The sequence below is a fragment of the Heterocephalus glaber genome, unplaced genomic scaffold, assembly GCF_053883595.1.
Source record: "Heterocephalus glaber isolate CG9 unplaced genomic scaffold, H.glaber_assembly_v1.0 deba00001497, whole genome shotgun sequence".
NCBI lineage: Eukaryota > Metazoa > Chordata > Mammalia > Rodentia > Bathyergidae > Heterocephalus > Heterocephalus glaber.
The window spans coordinates 542,652-561,063 of record NW_028258320.1 but is presented as its reverse complement, the minus strand read 5'-3'; the positions used below and the strand labels follow the sequence as shown (position 1 = coordinate 561,063).

Here is an 18,412-nt window from a genome sequence, read left to right as displayed (position 1 = left end):
TGGAATGGTGATTACTTTGTGATTAGTGTGAAGATTAGAATTTATATATTTAAAGTACCCAACCAAGCTCTTATAGGAAACTATACACTGTGAATGATACTTGTTGTGTTTAGCTTTGTTATTTCATGCAAACAGAATGAAGATCACCACGCTTCTTACCAGGGGTGGGGGAGAATTGACTCGGAAGAGACAGGGAGAGCAAGAAGGACTTCAGGGTGCCCAGATGCCTGGTAGGACTCTGAGGACAGATCAGCATCCAAATGGAAGAAGGGACAGGCTGTGACGGAAGGGCACTTCACCCCGAGGCCTAACTCCCCAAGACCAATCATGAGAGAAGTGCCAGACACTCCTCAATTGAAGGACTCTTTACAAAACCCACGATCAGTACTCCTCAAGATTGTCAAGGTCATCAAAGAACGTCCAAGAAACTGTCCTGGTCAGGAGCAGCCTCAGGACAATGTACACATCCGACAGGGGGGCCCTGGGAGGGAAAGGGACAGGTGAAGACTCTGGAAGTGAGCCTGACCTTAGAACTTAGAATTAAGGAGATCTGAACAAAGTGTGCCCTTCAGTTAATAAGGTGTTGATACCAGTTTGTTAGTTATGAAAAATGTTCCACACTAATGTTCCTCTTACTCGTGTAAGACTTCAACAAAAGGAAAGTAGGTTTGGGATATATGGAAATTCTCTACACTCTCTTTGCAGCTGTTCTTTATATCTGAAATAAATGTTACTATATATTTTTTCTTTTTCTTCCTTTTTTTTTTGTACTGGGGAGTGAACCCAGGTCCTTCACACTAAGCTATATCAACAGCCCTTCTTGGATTTTTTGACACAGGGTCTTGCTAAGTTGCCCAGGCTGGGCTCAAATTTGTGACCCTCCTGTCTCAGCTTCCCACAGTGATAAAATTAAACTTTTTTTTTTTTTTTTTTGTGCAGGGGATTGAACTTGGGACCTTGCACTTGCGAGGCAGGCGGCGGAACCACTGAGCTAAATCCCTGGCCCCCAGAATTAAACTTTTAATAGTGTGCACAGAGAAGAGTTTTGGGAATCATTTTATTCCTGGGTATGAATGAGGTGGCTAAAGTAATGGTTTCACTGTAAAAAGAAGACAGAAGTCCGGGACAGCAAGCCTACTCCTGGTCAGGCAGGGAAGGGTGTCAATTAGTTGGATAGAAACAATGGAAAGGTCTCAGAAAGTGGAGAGGGACCATGTCCCATCACACCCATGCTTGGGCTGAACACATTAGAAGTAGTCAAGCCGCCCCTTGCCCCCTCCCGGCAGTTGAGGTACCTCTTCAGAGAGACAGCTGAGTTAGGTGGAAATATTCTAGGCAGTCAGACAGGGCTGGGCCCTCGAGGGAGCCAGGGCAGAAGATGAGAAGACATCACGATGTGGCTGGAGGCGCATCTGAAGATCAAAGTCTCAGTGGCCAGACCTGCATGCTTCCCTGGGGATAAAGGGAAGCTGGAGATGACTGGGACCACCCTTTTGAGACCTCCCGCATAACGAAACTGTTACCTCATTAGAGGTGGGCCATCCTCTCCCACCCACCGAGACTGAGAGGGCAGATTACTGACCAAGGTGGATGATGCCATCCACATCCCTTGTTACTCCTGGGTCACTATCACCTAAGTGGCTGTGCTTGTAATCTTCTTGGGTTTTTTGGTACCGGGGATCGAACTCGGGTCTTTGTGCTTGCGAGGCAGGCGGCAGAACCACTGAGCTACATCCCTGGCCCTGTACTCGTAATCTTATTGGTTGACCATAATCTTGACCCACATTGTACCCACCTCGAGATTTTGCTCTATGAAACTTCCTTTGAGAAGTGGGCTCATTGGTAACCCACTTTCCTGGTCCCCTCCTGCCTCTCAGAGGCTGTTTCTCCCTCAATAAAGTTCCTACTCTTAAAAAATAAAAATAAAAAAGTAGCCCGGTGTGGTGTCACATGCCTGTGACCTAGCATTCAGGAAGCTGAGGCAGGCGGATTGCCTCGAGTTTGAGGCCAACCTGGGCTACATAGTGAATTCAAGGTGAGGATGAACTACATTGCAAGACCTTGCCTCAAAAAAAAAAGAAAAAGTAGGGCCAGGGATTTAACTCAGTGGTGCTGCCTCCTGCCTCGAAAGCGCAAGGTCCTGAGTTCTATCCCCAGTACCAAAAAGAGAGAAAGAAAAAGTAGTCAACCAGTGAACACCATCAGAAAGAGACAGAGAGGGAGGACAGGGGGAGGGGGGAGGGGGGAGGGGGGAGGGGGGAGGGGGAGGGGGAGGGGGAGGGGGAGAAAGGGAGAAGGAGGAGGAAAGAAGGAAGGGGGAATTTCTATGACAAAGTCACTCACTCTTTGCTGGGATGTTTGCAGCAGTATTTCCTGATGCCAGCATCCCAGTTTACTTCCTGATTCCCAGGAAACCTAAGCCATCAGCTTCTTAACCAGCTGCTTACTGGTGTGAACACGCGGTTCCTACGAGATATGAAAGGCTGCTGAGAAAGTGACATTTAATGCTCTATGACAAGCCCCGCTGCCACGTGCTGCCTCGCAGATGAGGGGAAGAAGCGGAGAAACTGCCTTCCCGTCACCATGAGAAAGTGCAGGGTGCCTCTTGGAGTGTCTTCACCTGAACTGCAGGGTCTGAGGCAGCCCCGTTGGTCGGGGGTGCAGCTGGGACAAGTGCAGGTCCCCCCTGTGGTTTGCTGCTGTACCTGCCCAGTGTCCTCCAAGCTGGAAAACAGTGGCTGTGTTTGTATTCCCAGGGTCCCCGTGAGTGTCAGGAGCATGTACATTTTAAGCACCTAGTAGTATAAGCCCAGCATTCCTTAAAACAGTAGCCCTTGGGCCGGGGATTTAGCTCAGTGGTTCCGCTGCCTGCCTCACAAGCACAAGGACCCGAGTTCGATCCCCAGTACGAAAAAAAAAACCAGTGCCCCTTCCCTGTACCCCCGTGTGGACTTCACCTTCACCACTCCTTGAAGATTCTATGTTAGAGAAGGAAAACGGAGGGCTTAAATACCCAGCCCCCAACAACGGCATGATGGTTACTGTGTGCCACTTGGCCAGGTCATCCATGCAAACAGCTGTTTGGTGACACAATAGTCCAGATGTTACCTCAAAGAAATTTTGTAAGTGCAATTAACAGTTACAATCAGTTGGTTGTAAGTAAAGCAGATAACTCACCACAACGTAGGTGGGGCTTGTCCAATCGGGTGAAGACATTAAGAGCAAAGCTGAGCCAGGCATGGTAGCACATGCCTGGAGGCTAAGGCAGGAGCATCACTGAGAGTTTAAGGTTCCAATAGAAGGGGTTCTGACATAAGAGCGTGGCCTTCACATCCTGCCTGAGTCTCCGGCCTGTCCGGCCTGCCCTATGGATTTTGGATATCTGACGTGCCTATCTGAAGTGCCAGATTTCAGAGTTGCCAATCCCCCACCATCGAGGAGCCAAGTCCCTGAGGTAAATAAGTTTCTGTAGATAAGTAGCTAGAGATGGAAAAGACTGGCTTTGATGGATGAGAAAGAGATCCTGCTGGATCTGTTTCCACTGACACGTGTAGCTACTAAGTGGCACTGCCAAGACTCGGGCCCAGGTCTTTGTGAACCCAAAGCCTTTGCTCTTTCTTAACTCTGCGCTCCGCTGCCCAGGAGGCCGGAAGTCAAGAGCTGCCAGGACCAGGCTGCGTCCTGAAGTGGAACTACATGGCCAGGCGGGGTGCGCTGCTTGGGCCTGCGGGAGGAAAGGGCTGTCTTAGGCTCTGAGCAGGGGCCGGATGTGTCCATGTCTCGGTGGGAGAAAGAGGACTGTGGCAGAGAACGGGTAAGAAGAGGGAGGGGACCGTGGAGTTGCAGACACTGGAGAGCCAGCAGGGACGCGGTGAGGAGAGCCACACAGGAGGGTCCCGAAGACTTCAGAGTGGGGACGCAAGGTGGGGTCCGAGGAAGCCAAAAGGCCCAGCCGGGAGGGGACAGTGGGCCACAGGGACAAGCTGGGCCAGGCAGGTCAGTGTAAGTGGGAAGAGATGAGCCCAGGAAGTGCAGCCCGACTGCAGGGAAGGCCCAGCGTCGGCAGGTGGGCAGGGGAGGAGAGGCAGCGGGCTGGGGCCCTCACTGTGAGCCAGGCCACAGGAGAGGAAAGCTCAAGCAGCAGCTGGAGCTGGGAAATGGGTCGGGCAGCGCGATGGATGGGAAAGCTGAATCTGGGGCGGAAGAAGCCAGGGAGTGAGGACCGGAAACCCCGCCTCCAGGAAGACAGGGGGGCAGGTAGCTGAAGACCCCAGATGGGGACTAAATGGGAGGCTTTCCCGTGGACAAAGCTCCCAAGGGAAGCAAGCTGGGTAATGGGAGGCTCTGGGTGCTTTTCTTATGTTAATTTCTTTAGCATTATGAACTATTTATTTATTTATTTAACACGGGAGAAATCAGGGCCAGGCTCACACTGCTGCAGATGCCACTCAGGAAAGGGGCAGAGTCCGCAGGAGCGCCACTTCCTCTGGGGATACAAGGGAGGTGGAGTGGGCTAAAGTCCTTCCAGAAGCCCAGCACCATGGCTGGGCCAGGGCCCGTGGGGAGCCGAACATGGTCCCAAATGAATGCGCACTCTGGCCTCCGCCGTCAGGAGAAACTCATCCAAGCCATGCTTCCCAGCTCCATCTGCCACCTCCCCTGTCCTGGCGTCCTGGAGAAACATTCCCAGCACTGAGGCCTTCTGGGAAACAGGAGCAGCTGTCTTGCTGGAAGCTTCTCTTCTCGGCCTGTTGACACAGCTTGTCCCAAGGTCTGGCAGCTCCTTTGTGCATATGCTGGTTGGGGAACCAGGGGCAAGGAAAAGATTCACACAGTGATCAGCTGGGCGTGGGAACACACACCTGTCATCCCAGCACACTAGGAGGCTGAGGCAGGAGAACCACAAGTTCAAGCCCAGCCTGGGCAACTTAGCGACTTAGTGAGACTCTCTCTCAAGATAAAAATAAAAAAGGGCTCAGGAATGTAGCTCAGTGTGTGAAGGCCAGGAGTTCAATCTCCAGCACTAAAAACAACAAAACACCTCCTCCACACACACAATCCAAATAACCACTGTAGGGAAAGAACAGTGCAGTGAACACAAGAGGAGCTCCGGCCTGTCAGGCCCCAGGGCCTAAATGTTTCCATGGGTAAAATTGAAGGCACACTGCAGGGAGCGAGCCAGGGCCACTGGTTTTTTGAGCTAGGCAGAGAGGCTCCACAAACCCCAGTGATCCCCCTTGGGCCCAGCCCACCTGGACAGGGGCAATCGGTGTGGCCAGAGGCTTGGTGGGGAAAGGTGGCCTCGTCCGGTCCCTGCTCCCTGAGCAGCCGGAGAGCAGGGCCAGGCTCTGTGCAGGGCCATTTCCATAGCTAGACCGGGGCTCCTAGCTACAGTCCCTGAATCGCCGAACCCAGATCTGTGACCGAGACTGGGGAAGATCCCGACTTCACTTCCTCAGTTACCAGTAAAAGCAGCCAACTGCTAGCCTCTCAGTGCCTTCCTCCCCTCTCTGGTTTGCTGCAGACACCTGGAAACAGTTCACATTCACCTCTACTTCAGATTCACGGGGTCAACAGGCCCAGCCCAGCCGCAGGTCTTGTTACTTACATGTTAGTAAGGATACTGAGGTTGGGGTGCGGCTCAGTGCTGACACATGTGAGGCCCTGGGTTCCACCTGGCACCACGCACAGACGCACAGACACACAGACACACACACACCCATCCCTGGGTTACCACATCACATTTTAAAATAAACTGACAACTCCATAGAGATATGACTAACTTCCCCTACAACCCTGTATTATTTTATTTTTGTGGTACTGGGCATTGAACCCAGGACCTTTGCATTGAACTACATCCCCAGCCCTTTTTTTATGTTTTATTTTGAGACACAGCCTCACTAAGTTGCCCAGGCTGGGTATCCTCCTGCCTGTGATCCTCCTGCCTCAGCCTCCCAGAGTGCTGGGGTTATAGGTTCATGCCCCTCAGCTTTATTTTGAGAAGGGATTCATGGTGCAGAGAAAGGTCAGGAGCCCCCCGATGAGCCGGGTCCTGTGGACACTCAGTGTGCTTTGGCCCAGAGGGAGGGAGCCACTCACCTGGAACTACCCTGCTCCAGGACCACCTCCTGGGGGCGGGCAGTGACCATAACCATGACAACTTACTGGGCCAGAGCTCCAGTGAATGGTGTCGGGCCTCTGTTTCCCTCGGTGAGGAGTCAGAATCCAGCATGTGGCACATGACAGTAATCCCAGTACTCTGGGAGGCTGAGGCAGAAAGATTTCAAGTTTGAGCCTAGCCTGGGTAGCTTAGTGACACCCTGTCTCAGATAAAAGTAAGTTGAAAAAAAAAAGGAGTTAGAGAGCTGGGGATGTAGCTCAGTGTGAAGGCCTTGTGTTCAGCCCTCAGTACTGCAGATAGATGGATGGATAGATAGATACAGATAGATAGATGGATGGAGTGAGTCAAAACCCTCAGCTTCCAGTGCTTCCGCTACCTGCCTTGCAAGAGCAAGGTCCTGAGTTCAATTCCCCGTACCAAAAAAAAAAAACAAAAAACCACCCTCAGCTTCTTCCCTCAGTACAGTGGGACTCAGAGAAGAGGCCAACAGCACCGAGCTCACTCCAGGACAGGAGAGGGCACGACCCTCGGAATTGCTTACCCAGGGTCAGGACAGAGGCCCAGAGTGGGAGAGGGGCTGCAGCGGCCAAAGTGCTGCTCGGGTCCTGGGAGGATTCCTTCCCCTCCCTGGAGGACGCGCCCAAGCGACGCTGGGCCCCTCCAGAACTGGCTTCTGGCCTGTGGGCAGCTGGCACCTGTGCACATGGGCTGGGGCTGTGCCTGGCAGGGACAATTCCCCATCGCCTCCCTGTGTGCATGCTCCACCCTGGGACAACTGGCTGTCACTGTTTGCTCCAGGACCCAGGCTTGGTGGCCCTGAGGCAGGAGCTGGGATACTGTGCTAGGGACAACCCTCAGGGCACAAAGGAGGGAAGGGGCACAGCCCAGTCCTGGCAGTTCTGCCCCTTCCGTGTCTCTGGGTGAGACAATGGGTCCACCCCTCGGCCACAGGGCAGAGCCCCACCCCGTCCTCAGACCTGCCCAGCAGCAGGTCCTCAGGCCAGATCCGGCCAGCAGGAAGTGGCCAGGCTTCCTGGCGCTGCCCCAGCACCCACTGGGGAGGGCCCAAGCCAAAGCGTCCTTCCCACTGCTGGGCACCTTCCCGGCCCATGGAGAAACCTCCCAGGTCTGAGGTAACCCTGAGAGGAAGTGGAGGGGCAGGGAGGGCAGAGGGCAGGACCATGGGGGCGGGAGGAGAGAGGGTTTCTCCCAGGGACCGGCCAGGGCCACCCATTTCTGCCTCCTGCTGGGCTGTCACGCCCAGGGGCCTTTGGTGCCACAACAGGGTGGACCAGAAAAACCAACAGGGCCCGGGGCCATCATTCATTGTCATAGCTCAAGGTGGCCCAAGCACCCCCTCCCCAAACACTGCCCACAGAGGGCCTGGGGGAGGGAGCGGCCTGTCCTTCGGGGAATCCTGGGCAGAGTCCTGAAGGGTGAGTGGGGCAGGATGCAGGGCCTTCCAGGGAGAGGGCACCCAGGGGGCCCGGCATGGGGAGGGGTGCAGGGACCCACCTCTCGGGGGCCTAAGGGTCTTTGTCGTTTCCAATGCTTTATTTTCCGAGTGTTTCACGCCTGCAGAAAGTAGAGGGTCCCCAGACACCCATTCCACCCCCCCTTTGTGTGGCACACGTGTGCAGTGGGTGACCTAACACTGCGAGGTTGGTGCTAACTCAAGTCCTCGGGTCACTTGAGGGTCACCGTGGTGCCGCATGGCCCTGCAGATATGAATAAAATGCAGATTCGCTCGGCCACCCTGACGGCATCCCACAGCAGCTTCACTGCCCTAAAAATGCTCAGCCTGAGCCTCAGTTTATCTCAACAGGAAGCCCACCTGGCTCACGCTGGACATTTCTGACACAGGGAGTGGCGCTGAAACCAGCCTGCAAGTTCCCCAACATGAGTCACAGGGCTTGGGTCAAGGCCAAGACATTCGGAGAGACTCCAAACCTGCTGAATCAGATCCCTGGGATGGGCCGAGGCCGGGGAATCAGCATTTCAACAAGGTTTCCAGGTACACAGCAGGCTCCGTGCCAGTGGGCATTTGCTGAACGAAAGATCCTGGCCACTCCCAGGTTAAACTCTGGAGAGTCAGGCCGTCTCCCAAGGGGAAAGGGACAACGGTGCTGTGCCACAAAGACAAGAAAAAGTCCACTTCTGCCTTCTGGAGCTCCCAGCCCACAAGCCTGCTGCATCTTCCTGGTTTTTTTGTTCTTGGTACTGGGGATCGAACTCAGGACCTTGCTCTTTCGAGGCAGGAGGCGGGACCACTGAGCTAAATTCCCGGCCCTCCTGTTTTTTTACTTGATTAGGTTTACTGGTACATTTTAGGCACACATAATGAGCACATTCACCCTAGGAAGCTGTAGCTGCACATGATGCATCTTGATTCTTTTTCCCATTCCCCTCCAACTCCTCTTCCCCTCCATATTTACAAAAGCTTGGTTTCCATTTTGTTTCCTCTCTGCACCTAAATTGTCTCAGCAGCTGCAGCTCTCTCTGTACCTCGCTTGGGTAGCAGCTGGGTACTTCAGGGTCCACCACAGCACGAGGGCACCTCCCTCACGGCCATCCGTAGTGAGCTGAATAGTCTTCCCCTGAAATTCATGTCCCCTTGAACCTCAGAATGTGACTTTATTTGGAAATAGTCTTTGCAGATGTGAGTAGTAGGGACCAAGACGAGATCATACTGGATTCAGGTGGGCCCTAAATCCAATGACCGCTATTCTTGCAAGAAGATAGAAGGATGGCTGGGCAGGGTGGCCCACCTGTAATCCCAACACTTGGGAGGCTGAGGCAGGAGGATCACCCAGAGTTTGAGGCCAGCCTGGGCTACACAGTGAGTTCATGGCCAGCCTGAACTACAAAGGGAGACCCTGCCTCAAAAAAAACAAAAAATGGCCAGGGATTTAGCTCAGGGAACCACACCTGCCTTGCAAGCGCAAGGTCCTCAGTTCAATCCCTGATACCAAAAAAAGAAGCCAGAAAGATGGAGATGGGAAGAGGGTGAACACACACGCAGAGGCCAGAGTGGCAGCAGCTACAGCCAAGCAATGCCAAGGGCTGTCCAGAGCACCAGGAGCTAAAGGAAGAGGAGAAGCACTCTGTTCTAGGCCCTTCTGAGGAAGCAGAGCCTGACCAGCACCTTCACCTTGGGCTTCAGAACTGTGAGCCACAGGTTTCTGTTGTAAGGCACCAGCAGGACACAGAGGGTCACAGCAGCCCAGGGAAATGGATCCACCGCCGCCGTCAGGGAAGAAAGGCCCTGCGCTCCAGACAGACGGACCGATGGCCTACTAATGCAGTCCAGTGTGCTCGGACCTCTTCCTTCCTGAATTCTGCAGCAGCCAGGCCCAGGGCAGGCCCTCTGTCCTGGGCTTTGGGGTGCTCTTTAGTGGTGACAAATAAATATTGGCCCCAGGGCAGCATCTAGGGGTGGCAGTCACTGCAGCTTCAGGCCACTCGGGCGCCTCGAGTCCTTGCGGGCGACGGGGCTGAAGCTCATGATCTCCTTGTAGATGTGCTCTGCGGAAGGCGGCAGCTTCAAGGAGAGGAAGGGGCGCTGGGCGCAGGAGGCAGCCACCCCCCCCCCACTAGCGGGCAGCAGGAGAGCAGTCCAAGGAGAGAGACACCCAGCAGATAGGACCAGCTCAGAGAGGGGCAGGGGTCTCCCGGCGACAGACAGGCAAGGCTGGCAGCCACAGAGGAGGAAGGAAGCAAAGGAGGCTGCGGGCTGCTCCCGACCCTTACGCTTCCACTCGTCCACTGTGAGCCTCTCATGCTCCAGGGGGTCGCTGAAGGGCTGCTGCGCCTCTGTCTCCTCCTCAGGGTCCCGGAAGGGCTCGAAGAAGGGGTGGGCGAGGGCCTGGGCGGCGGTCAGGCGCTTGTCCGCGTCCAGCTCCAGGATCTTCTCCAGCAGGTCTGTGGCTGCGGTGACACAGCCATGAGCCCCCCAGCCGGCCCGGGGTGCCGGGGCCCCGGAAGCAGCATGGACTCACCCTGGGGGCTGGCGCGAGGGAAGAGCTGAGTGAAGTCCTTCCTGGGGCTCTGTGGCAGGGACTGGATGTAGGCTTTGGCCTGGAAGAGGGAAGAGCACCAGGCCCCTCAGGGCTCAGGGTACAGGGCAGGCAGAGGCCAGCAGGATGAAGGCCGTGGGGGTGCAGTGAACCCCAACACCCCCCCCCCCGGTTGGCCAGCTGGGGCCCATAGCCACCCACCGCTTTGTCGTTCAGCTTCTGCACGAACTCGGCACCTGGGACCCCAGTCACTTTGAGGATCTGGGTCAGCTGGTCCAGGTCTGGGCAGCGGGTTAAGGCACAGCCTCGCTGTTCCCTTCCTGCAGCCCAACACCATTCCCCGGGCACCACGGCCCGGCCCAGGCCCCAGACAGCTTCCCACCTCCACAGCCCAGGAGAGAAGGCTCAGCCTGCAGAGCCAGAGCTCCAGGGCAGCAGGCCAGGCCGGGAAGGAAGGGCGACCTCCTGACACCCATCCCGGGCGTGGGGACTCCCTGCCCTCCCACGAGGCTGCCTGCCTGCTTCCCATCTCTCCTGACCCCTGAACCTCGCAGAGCCCGGCAGAGCCGAGTGTCCTCACCAAAAGCCTGCCAGCGCACACACCTCCCTCCTCTGTGTGCCAGGGCCAAAGTGGGAGGAATTATAAGGGGCTCATTTTCTGTTTTTTCTTTTTTTCCTGGTACTGGGGATCAAACCCAGGGCCTCAGGGACACACAGCAAGTCCTCTGCGACTGAGCTACATCCCTAGACCTGGGGGCTCATTTCATCATTTTGTTCACCTACAGTTTAAAATTCCTTTACAAGGAGCATGTATCACTGAGCAGGGTATGGTGGCGCACGCCTGTAATCCCAGCACTGGGGAGGCTGAGGCAGGAGGATAGGATCACAATGAGTTCGAAAACAGCCTGACCTACGTAGCAAGGTCCTGTCTCAAAAGAAAAAGAGCATCTGTCCCTGTTGCACAAAGGAAAAGTATTTTCTGTGCAAGCGCAAGGACCCAAGTTCGATCCCCAGTACCAAAAAAAAAAAAGGAAAAGTATTTAAATAGAGAGTGCATTGAAGGAATGGTCCCCAGATGGAGCCTGTGTTTCTGGCAAAGGATACAGTCCTTCCCCTTGAACAGGGTTTTCCCAGTCAGCATCTCCGCCATGATGCAGCCGACGGACCAGACATCCACTGAGGGGAGGCGGGCGCGTCACTGCCATCTGCCTGCTCCGCCACCCCTGCCTGTGGGCTCTGCCCTCACTCACCCGTCTGGTTGTAGCGCATCCAGCTGAGGATGACCTCGGGAGCCCGATACCAGCGTGTCACCACGTAGCCGGTCATCTCGGGATCCGCGTGCCGCGCCAGCCCGAAGTCCAGGATCTACGGCTCGAGGGACATGGGAGACGGTGCTTGTGGAGGCCAGGAGGGTCTGGAGCAGCTCCGAGGGGCTCCCACTAGACCCCCATTCCTACCCCCGCTCCACCCTGCCTGGTGGTCGCCTGCCGTGCAGCCACTCACCTTCAGCTCACAGTCCTCGTTCACTGCCAGGTTGCCCGGCTTCAGGTCCTGGGAGGGAGGACAGAGAGGACAGGGAGGAGCACCAGGCTGAGGGGTGGAGATGGGAGATGTCCTGGACCCCAGGCCCCCTCCCCTCTCCAGGCCCCAGTGTCCTCTTGTATAAAATAAGGATTGAAGCAGTGTGGTGGTGCATGCCTGTAATCCCAGTTACTCAGGAGGCTGAGGCAGGAGGATCACAGGTTAGGGGCCAACTGCTCGGGCAATTTAGCAAGACCCTATCTCAAGTAAAATTTTATGAGGACTGAGGGTGTGACTCAGTGATACAGTGCTCCTCTACTACGACAAGGCCCTGGGTTCCACCCCCAGGAAAGGCTGGGCTAGGTATCACCTGCGGCCCATGCAGCTCTACAGGGACCCGATTCTTGCTGCCGAGCCCCGAACTCAGGGCTCACTTGTCTAAAGCAACTCCCCACCCAGCTTCCCAGGACACAATGATTCTCCCATGTTACACAGGCCTTCCTGGGCCAAGGCTGGGTCTGAAAAATCCTCATTCCCTGTTCCCAAGAACTGTCCCTTCCCACCACCTTTTCCAATTCCCTAACCCCCAGAGAACCCCAGTTTCCCCGGAGGTCAGGGGCCCGAGGACCGGAGTAAGAAAGGACTCACCCTGTGGATGACGCCAGCGGAGTGGATGTACTGGGGGGAGAAGGAGAGGGGGTGAATCCAGTGCCCCGGTTCCCTTGCCTGGCACCACAGGTGAAGCCCTGCTGGCTCCCCCAGATCTCTGGGGGCCCTTCCAAGCCCCGTGCACCTTGAGACCCTTGAACATCTGGTACACCAGGTACTGGATCTTGTCCTCGCTGAACTCCATGCCCATGATCTTCTGCAGGTCCGTCTGCATGAAGGGCATCACCAAGTAGCTGGAAGGCATGGGGGCTTCTAGGTGCGGGCCCCAGCCTCAACCAGGCCAGGTCTGAGCTCTGATGCCTTGGAAATGACTCAGACAAGAAGGGGTAGGAAAAACCAGCCCCTCGTGGATCTCAGGGCTCAGGGCTCCCTGTGTGTAAGGCTGCTCAGCTGGCACAGCTAGGGACAAGTACTGGCACTGAAGCAAGGGAACCAAACGGGAGCTCCCGCTCTTCAGAGGGGCCTGCTCCTCACCCGCTCCACTGCCCACAGCCAGCCCAGCTGTGAGCCCGAGCACCTGCCCGCACTTCCTTCCCTGCTTCCCTGTGCTGTTCCCAAGGGTCATGGCCGGCTAAGCTGGCTCCTCTAACAAGCTGAGTGTCTCCCCTTCCGAGAAGGAAACAATAAAACCGCTCTCAGGAAGGGGAGGAGGCTGGTGGCTGGGCCACTGCATCTCTTTATGGGATTGCAAAACAGGTCGAGGGCAGCAGAATGGAACTGTTATTCAAGGTGGGAGCAGCAAAGTCCAAAAGCAAAAGGTAACAGATTATAAAAGGAATATTTTTGAGAAAAGGATTCGTGGAGGGCAGCTCCCTGAGCCTTCTCCCTCCTCCCCCAGACCTCCAGCATCTTCCACCTCTTTGAGGACCCTCTCACCCCTGCTCCCCCGTCCTTTTTTGTTGGTACCGGGGATCGAACTCGGGACCTTGCACTTGTGAGGCAGGCAGCAGCGGAACCACTGAGCTAAACCCCGCCCCCTTCTTTATCCTGGCTCACAAACTTGCTGAAGTCTCACTGTACGAGTCACCTTCCCTTTGTTTCAGTTTTTAAAATTTTATTTTAAAACGGGGTCTTGCTAAGTTGCCTGGGGTGGCCTCGAACTCAGGTTCCTCCTCCCTCGGCCTCCCGAGTGCTGGGATTACAGGTGTGCGCCACCGCACCTGGCTATGGTAACCTGGTTTCTGCTTCCTCCCTTCTACCACACTGCTTGGCTCAAGGTCCCCAGGGACCTCCCCACACTGACCACAGCTCCTCTCCTGCCTGACTGTCCCCCAGGTCCAAGGCTCCCTCAAAACCCTCGGGTGGCTCCCACTGACCAGGCTTACAGTGACCCACCCTCAGGCCATCGCTCGGCCCTAACCCACATTGCTAGCCCAGCCTTCCTCTGGAGACCCGTAACTGTGCTATTCCTAACTGCTGTTGCACAGATTCCACAAAAGCCAGGGGCTGCGTGGAGCTCATTATCTTTCCCCAGGCTGGTTCTTCCTCCACCCTGAGTCCCGAGCAGGAGCCCAGGCATCACCTCCTGGCCTCCCCAAAGATACGGCTGTCTGGCCTGCCTCCCAACAGTCTCCCGTCTGCCCTCGGCATCCCATCCATCCCTGGTTGCAGCCCAAGGCTGGGTCCTGAACCCTGACCTCGGCACTGTCCCTCCTCCCAGGGGCGCTCCCCGCCCCTCTCCCTGCCACCTGCCCACCGGAGTGCAGAGCTGGACAGAGCCCCTCCACGCTGAGGACCTGTGTGACTCTGCCGGGGCAGCCAAGCTGCGATCCTTGCTTTGTGCAGAAAGAACCCCACGCTCCAGAGCCATGTCTGGGCCACAGAGGGGCTGGGGGGCTGCGGCAAGCCCTGAGGACTGGCAGGTACCCAACTTGGCCATGGTGAAGCCGGTAAAGGTCCCTGCCACCTCTTCCCGCCTGCCTTTCTCTCCGGCACCTCCATGGCCCAAGGCACAGGGGCTGCAGGGCGGGAGGCCAAACCCACAAGCGAGAATCTGACCCTGTCTCCTGCCCAAGCCCCAAGTGAGAGCTGCAAACACTCCGAAGCCAGGGCGGCCGACTCACAAGTCCTGGAAGTGGCGCAGGGAGGAAGCTGGGGTGAAGACATCCAGGAGCCCAATGACCTGTGGAGGAAGCCAGGTGAGGGCTGGACAGCCGCCGCCCTCTCCCCCCAGCTCCCTGCCACCCACCTGGGACCACCCACCCTCTGCCAGTCAACCTCTTCCAGCAGGAAGCAGCCCTGGGCTGCTTGGGGCAGTAAAGGGGGCAAAACGGAAGCAGAGGGGCCCCTGTGGGAAGGATGATGTGCTGCAGTCCGGCTGGTGGGGGTTGCCCAAGGCTTGTGTCCAGGGCAAGCGGCACAAACTCCTTTCTCAACTCACAAGCCACCAGGACAAAAGGAGTCAGGCGCAGTGGTGCACACTGGCAATCCCAGCTACGTGGGAGGCTGAGACAGGAGAAGCTCAAGTGCTAGGCCAGTCCAGGGCAAGTTAAAGAGATTGTGTCTTAGAATAAAAAGTACTAGGGGCCGGGGATTTAGCTCAGTGGTTTCGCCGCCTGCTGCGCAAGCGCAAGGGCCCGAGTTCGATCCCCAGTACCAAAAAAAAAAAAATGTACTGGGGCGTAGCTCAACGGTAGAGCTCTTGCCTAACATGTGTGAGCCCTGGGTTTAACTCCCAGTACCACAGAAAGGGAGAGGGGGTGGAGAGGAGAAGGGCCCTCTCTGCTGGCCACATCTGTCCTTGCCTGACGCAGGACTGGCTCAGAGCCCCAAGATCACCGCTGCTTGGAAGTCACGTGGAGGGCTTTGCTGAAAAGGGATGGGGCTCAAAGTACACACAGCACTTTGAAATCACTCTCTGAAATGCTCGAGCTCCAACCCCGGTCCTGGGATCTTGGTTGCCAGGCCCGAGCTGGGTCACTGGATTGTCCACCCTGTCCCAGCAGGCAGGAGGTCTCATGGAAATCCCAGCTCTGCCACTGACTGACTACATAATCCAAAAGCCATTCTGTGCCTCCGTTTCTCCAGCTGTGATGGGGGCAGTGGTATTTATCTAGGCGACGCTGGGAGGACTCCACAAGTCAGCGGGCACAGAGCCCCTACGTCTGGCACACAGTGACTGTCTCAGCCCCACCCAGGAGCTCTGAGATGCAGAACAAATCGCAAACTTCTCCATGCCCGTTTCTTCAAAACAGCCAGGCAGCTGTACCTCCCGAAACTCCTCTACCGGAAATGCCCTCATACCCCGCACCCCTCATCTTACTAATGAAGAAAGAAGCCAGGACCGGGGAGCAAGAAGTTCTCCCTTTTCCCGCCGGCCAAGAGCTCCTGGCACGGGCCGGCCAAGCCCAGCCTGGGCCTCCCTTCCCCCACCCAGAGCTCGGGCAGCTGAGAGCCCCGCCTACGTTCTCGTGCTGCATGTGCTTCAGCAGGCACAGCTCGCGGTAGGCCCGCCTGGCGAAGATCTCGGACTGGAAGGGTCGGCTCAGCTTCTTGATGGCCACCTTCTCCCCTGACCGCTTGTCGACGGCGGAGCTGCAGGGGACAGGCAGGAACCTCTCAGGTCGCCTGGACCCTGTGCCCTGCCTTGGCCCGCAGGCCGGGCTGGCGGGAGCGATGCCCACCACGGCGTGGGACGTGGAGTGCGGGACCCAGGCAGGAGGCAGAGGGGCGGGGTGGCACTCCCCGGGGGTTCGGCACGCTGATGCCAGGGCTTCCGGAGCAGGCAGGGCCTCGGTGCCCTCCTCTGCACCAGGGGTCCCCCCAGGTGACAGCCTGGAGAGCCCGTCGGAATCCGACCTCGGGCTCTGAGGTGGGGAGACAGGAGCGCCCTGCCCCCCCCCCCCGCGCCGCGCTGCTCCGCCCCACTTCCCGGTGAGAGCTGGGGGCGCCGGCGTGGGGTCCTCGGGCGGGGCGGCCGCGAAGAGGCGCCCGGGTCTCACCACACGGCGCCGTAGGCCCCGCTACCGACGTGCGTCGGGGCCGCGTAGGTCTTGGGCAGCTCCCAGGCCGTCTTGTTGACATCCTGCTTGTAGAAGCCCTTTTTCCGGACGAGGCTCATCCCGCGCACCCGAGCTCGGCGGCCCAGCGCGGCGGCTGCGTCCCGGCCCGCCAGGTTCCGCGCCCCGCGCCACCCGCTCCGCCCCGGCCGGGGCGGGGACACTGCGTGTCCCACCTGCCCCGCGGCCGCCAGGTGCTCGGAGCGCCGCCCGCCCCGCCCCGCCCCACTTCCGCCGGCGGCAGGTGCGGGCCTGGTGGGAAGAGCTCAGTCCTCGGCTTCCGCATCTCCGGCAACTCAGAGCCAACTTCATGTTACCCACATTTCTCTTCCCCCGTTATTGTGAAGCCAAACTCGGGAACAAAATTGTTTCATCTTTTTTTTTTTTTTTTTGCCTCTACTTGATACGGATTTTTGCCTGGCGTGGTGGCACACACCTGTAATCTCAACACTAGGGAGGCTGAGGCAGGAGGATCGCCATGAGTTTGAGGCCAGCCTGGGCTACATAGTGAGTTCAAGGCCAGCCTGAGCTACATAGTGAGACCCTGTCACAAACCATCCCCCCCCCCAAAAAAACCCATTTAAAAAAAAATCATTCTTACACCTAAAATTGATAGCACTGATTTTCTTTCTTTCTTTTTTTTTTTTTTTTTTGATACTTGGGATGGAACTCGGGACCTTGCACTTGTGAAGCAGGCGGCGGCACCACTGAGCTTTAGCTCTGATTTGATAGCACTGATTTTCTAAAACCAATGTCCACACAGGTACAAATTTCCGGTTTTCAACAGTTTTTGCTGGCTTCCTAATGCCCTGTGAGGAAATGACACGGGTCATTTGCCACCTGTGCCTAGTGGCTTGTGAAACCCAAAGGAGATTCTGTTTTTAAATTAAATTGCAAAGGCTCTCGGGACAGGGGGAGAGGCTGGGAATGGACGCAGTGCCCTGGATGCCCTGACCCAGAATAGGATGAGGCGGGGCGCATAGCTTCATTTGTCAGAGGCAGACAAACGGTACTGGGTTCTTCTGTGGTACTGGGGATTCGACCCAGGGCCTGACATGTGCTGGGCAAGCACTGCCACTGCTATCACTCCTGCCTAACATTTTATTTTATTTATTTATTTTTGGTACCAGGGATCGAACTCAGGACCCTGTGCTTGCCAGGCAGGCGCTGTGCCCCTGAGCTAAATCCCTGGCTCCTACTTTTATTTATTTATTTATTATTTATTTTAAAGCTCTGCCTGATCATTTTTAATTTTATTTCTTTTTTTTCGGTACCGGGGATTGAACTTGGGTCCTTGCACTTGCGAGGCAGGCGGCGGCACCACTGAGCTAAATCCCCAGCCTGCAACCGTAGCTATGTCTTTTTTTGTGTGTGGTACCAGGGATTGAACTCAGGTCCTTGCGCTTGCGCAGCAGGCGGTGAAACCACTGAGCTAAATCCCCAGCCCCCTTTTATTTTTTAACTGGCTCAAAACACCTTAAAAATTGTGTTCATTATTTATTTTGCTATTCTGGGGATTGAATTGAAGGTCTTCACACAGAGCTACGTTCCCAGTTCTTTTCTGGGTTGTTGTTGTTTTGGTTTTAGACACAATCTAAGTTGCCCAGATGCCCAAGCTGGGCTTGAACTTGTGGTCCTCCTGCCTCAGGCTCCAAAAGAGCTGGGACTGTGGACATGCACCACCATGTCCGGCTGAGAGGGCGTCTTAGCAAGGAAAGGAACTTGCAGGTGGCCGGCAGCAAGCTAGGGGGTGCACTAGGGCCCTGGAGCCCTGGGGCTGTAGCCTGCCACACGGTGCTGCCTTGCCAGGCCAGGCGTAACCAGAAACACCATTCAGGGCCGGATCACCAAGGGAGGCCTGTGAGTCAGTGCCCCATGCCCTCACCTGAGAGCCTGGGAGCCGAGGTCCGGAGGGGTGCAGTCATTGCCCGAGGCCCCAGAGGAGAAACTGCTCCTGGAAGAACATGGTCTCGCTGCTGACCCCCCGGGTGTCCCCAGCAGAGGACAAGCCTCCTGGCCAGACTGGGGCAGCCGGCTGGTCCCCTCTTCCCTGCCCAGTCCTCCACCCCAGCCCAGAGACCCTGAGG

At 56.5% G+C, this 18,412-nt stretch overlaps 2 protein-coding genes and 1 long non-coding RNA gene across 3 annotated transcripts in view; 2 read left to right on the top strand and 1 right to left on the bottom strand.

The window, feature by feature from the left end:
* The window catches only part of LOC106009533 (uncharacterized), a 32,983-nt gene extending 32,238 nt beyond the window's left edge, over window positions 1–745 (top strand). The window contains exon 5 of the mRNA XM_087184389.1: window positions 136–745. The gene's annotated coding sequence lies outside the window, so the exon portion shown is untranslated. The remainder of the gene's footprint in view (window positions 1–135) is intronic.
* A 2,539-nt stretch (window positions 746–3,284) lies between these two features.
* Window positions 3,285–8,353, top strand: LOC147825514 (uncharacterized). Its single transcript, XR_015440232.1, has 2 exons — window positions 3,285–3,814; window positions 7,947–8,353. It is a non-coding gene; the product is annotated as an uncharacterized LOC147825514 (long non-coding RNA).
* A 382-nt stretch (window positions 8,354–8,735) lies between these two features.
* Window positions 8,736–16,520, bottom strand: Mapk13 (mitogen-activated protein kinase 13). The gene is made up of 12 exons (XM_004846694.3): window positions 16,269–16,520; window positions 15,732–15,861; window positions 14,391–14,449; window positions 12,452–12,560; window positions 12,307–12,336; window positions 11,641–11,688; window positions 11,388–11,502; window positions 11,242–11,313; window positions 10,339–10,418; window positions 10,120–10,198; window positions 9,872–10,048; window positions 8,736–9,646 (listed from the first exon to the last, which is right to left on the bottom strand). The coding sequence occupies exons 1-12, from the start codon at window positions 16,385–16,387 to the stop codon at window positions 9,564–9,566; spliced, it is 1,101 nt and encodes a 366-aa protein (XP_004846751.1). The 5' UTR covers window positions 16,388–16,520; the 3' UTR covers window positions 8,736–9,563.
* Window positions 16,521–18,412: the final 1,892 nt, after the last annotated feature.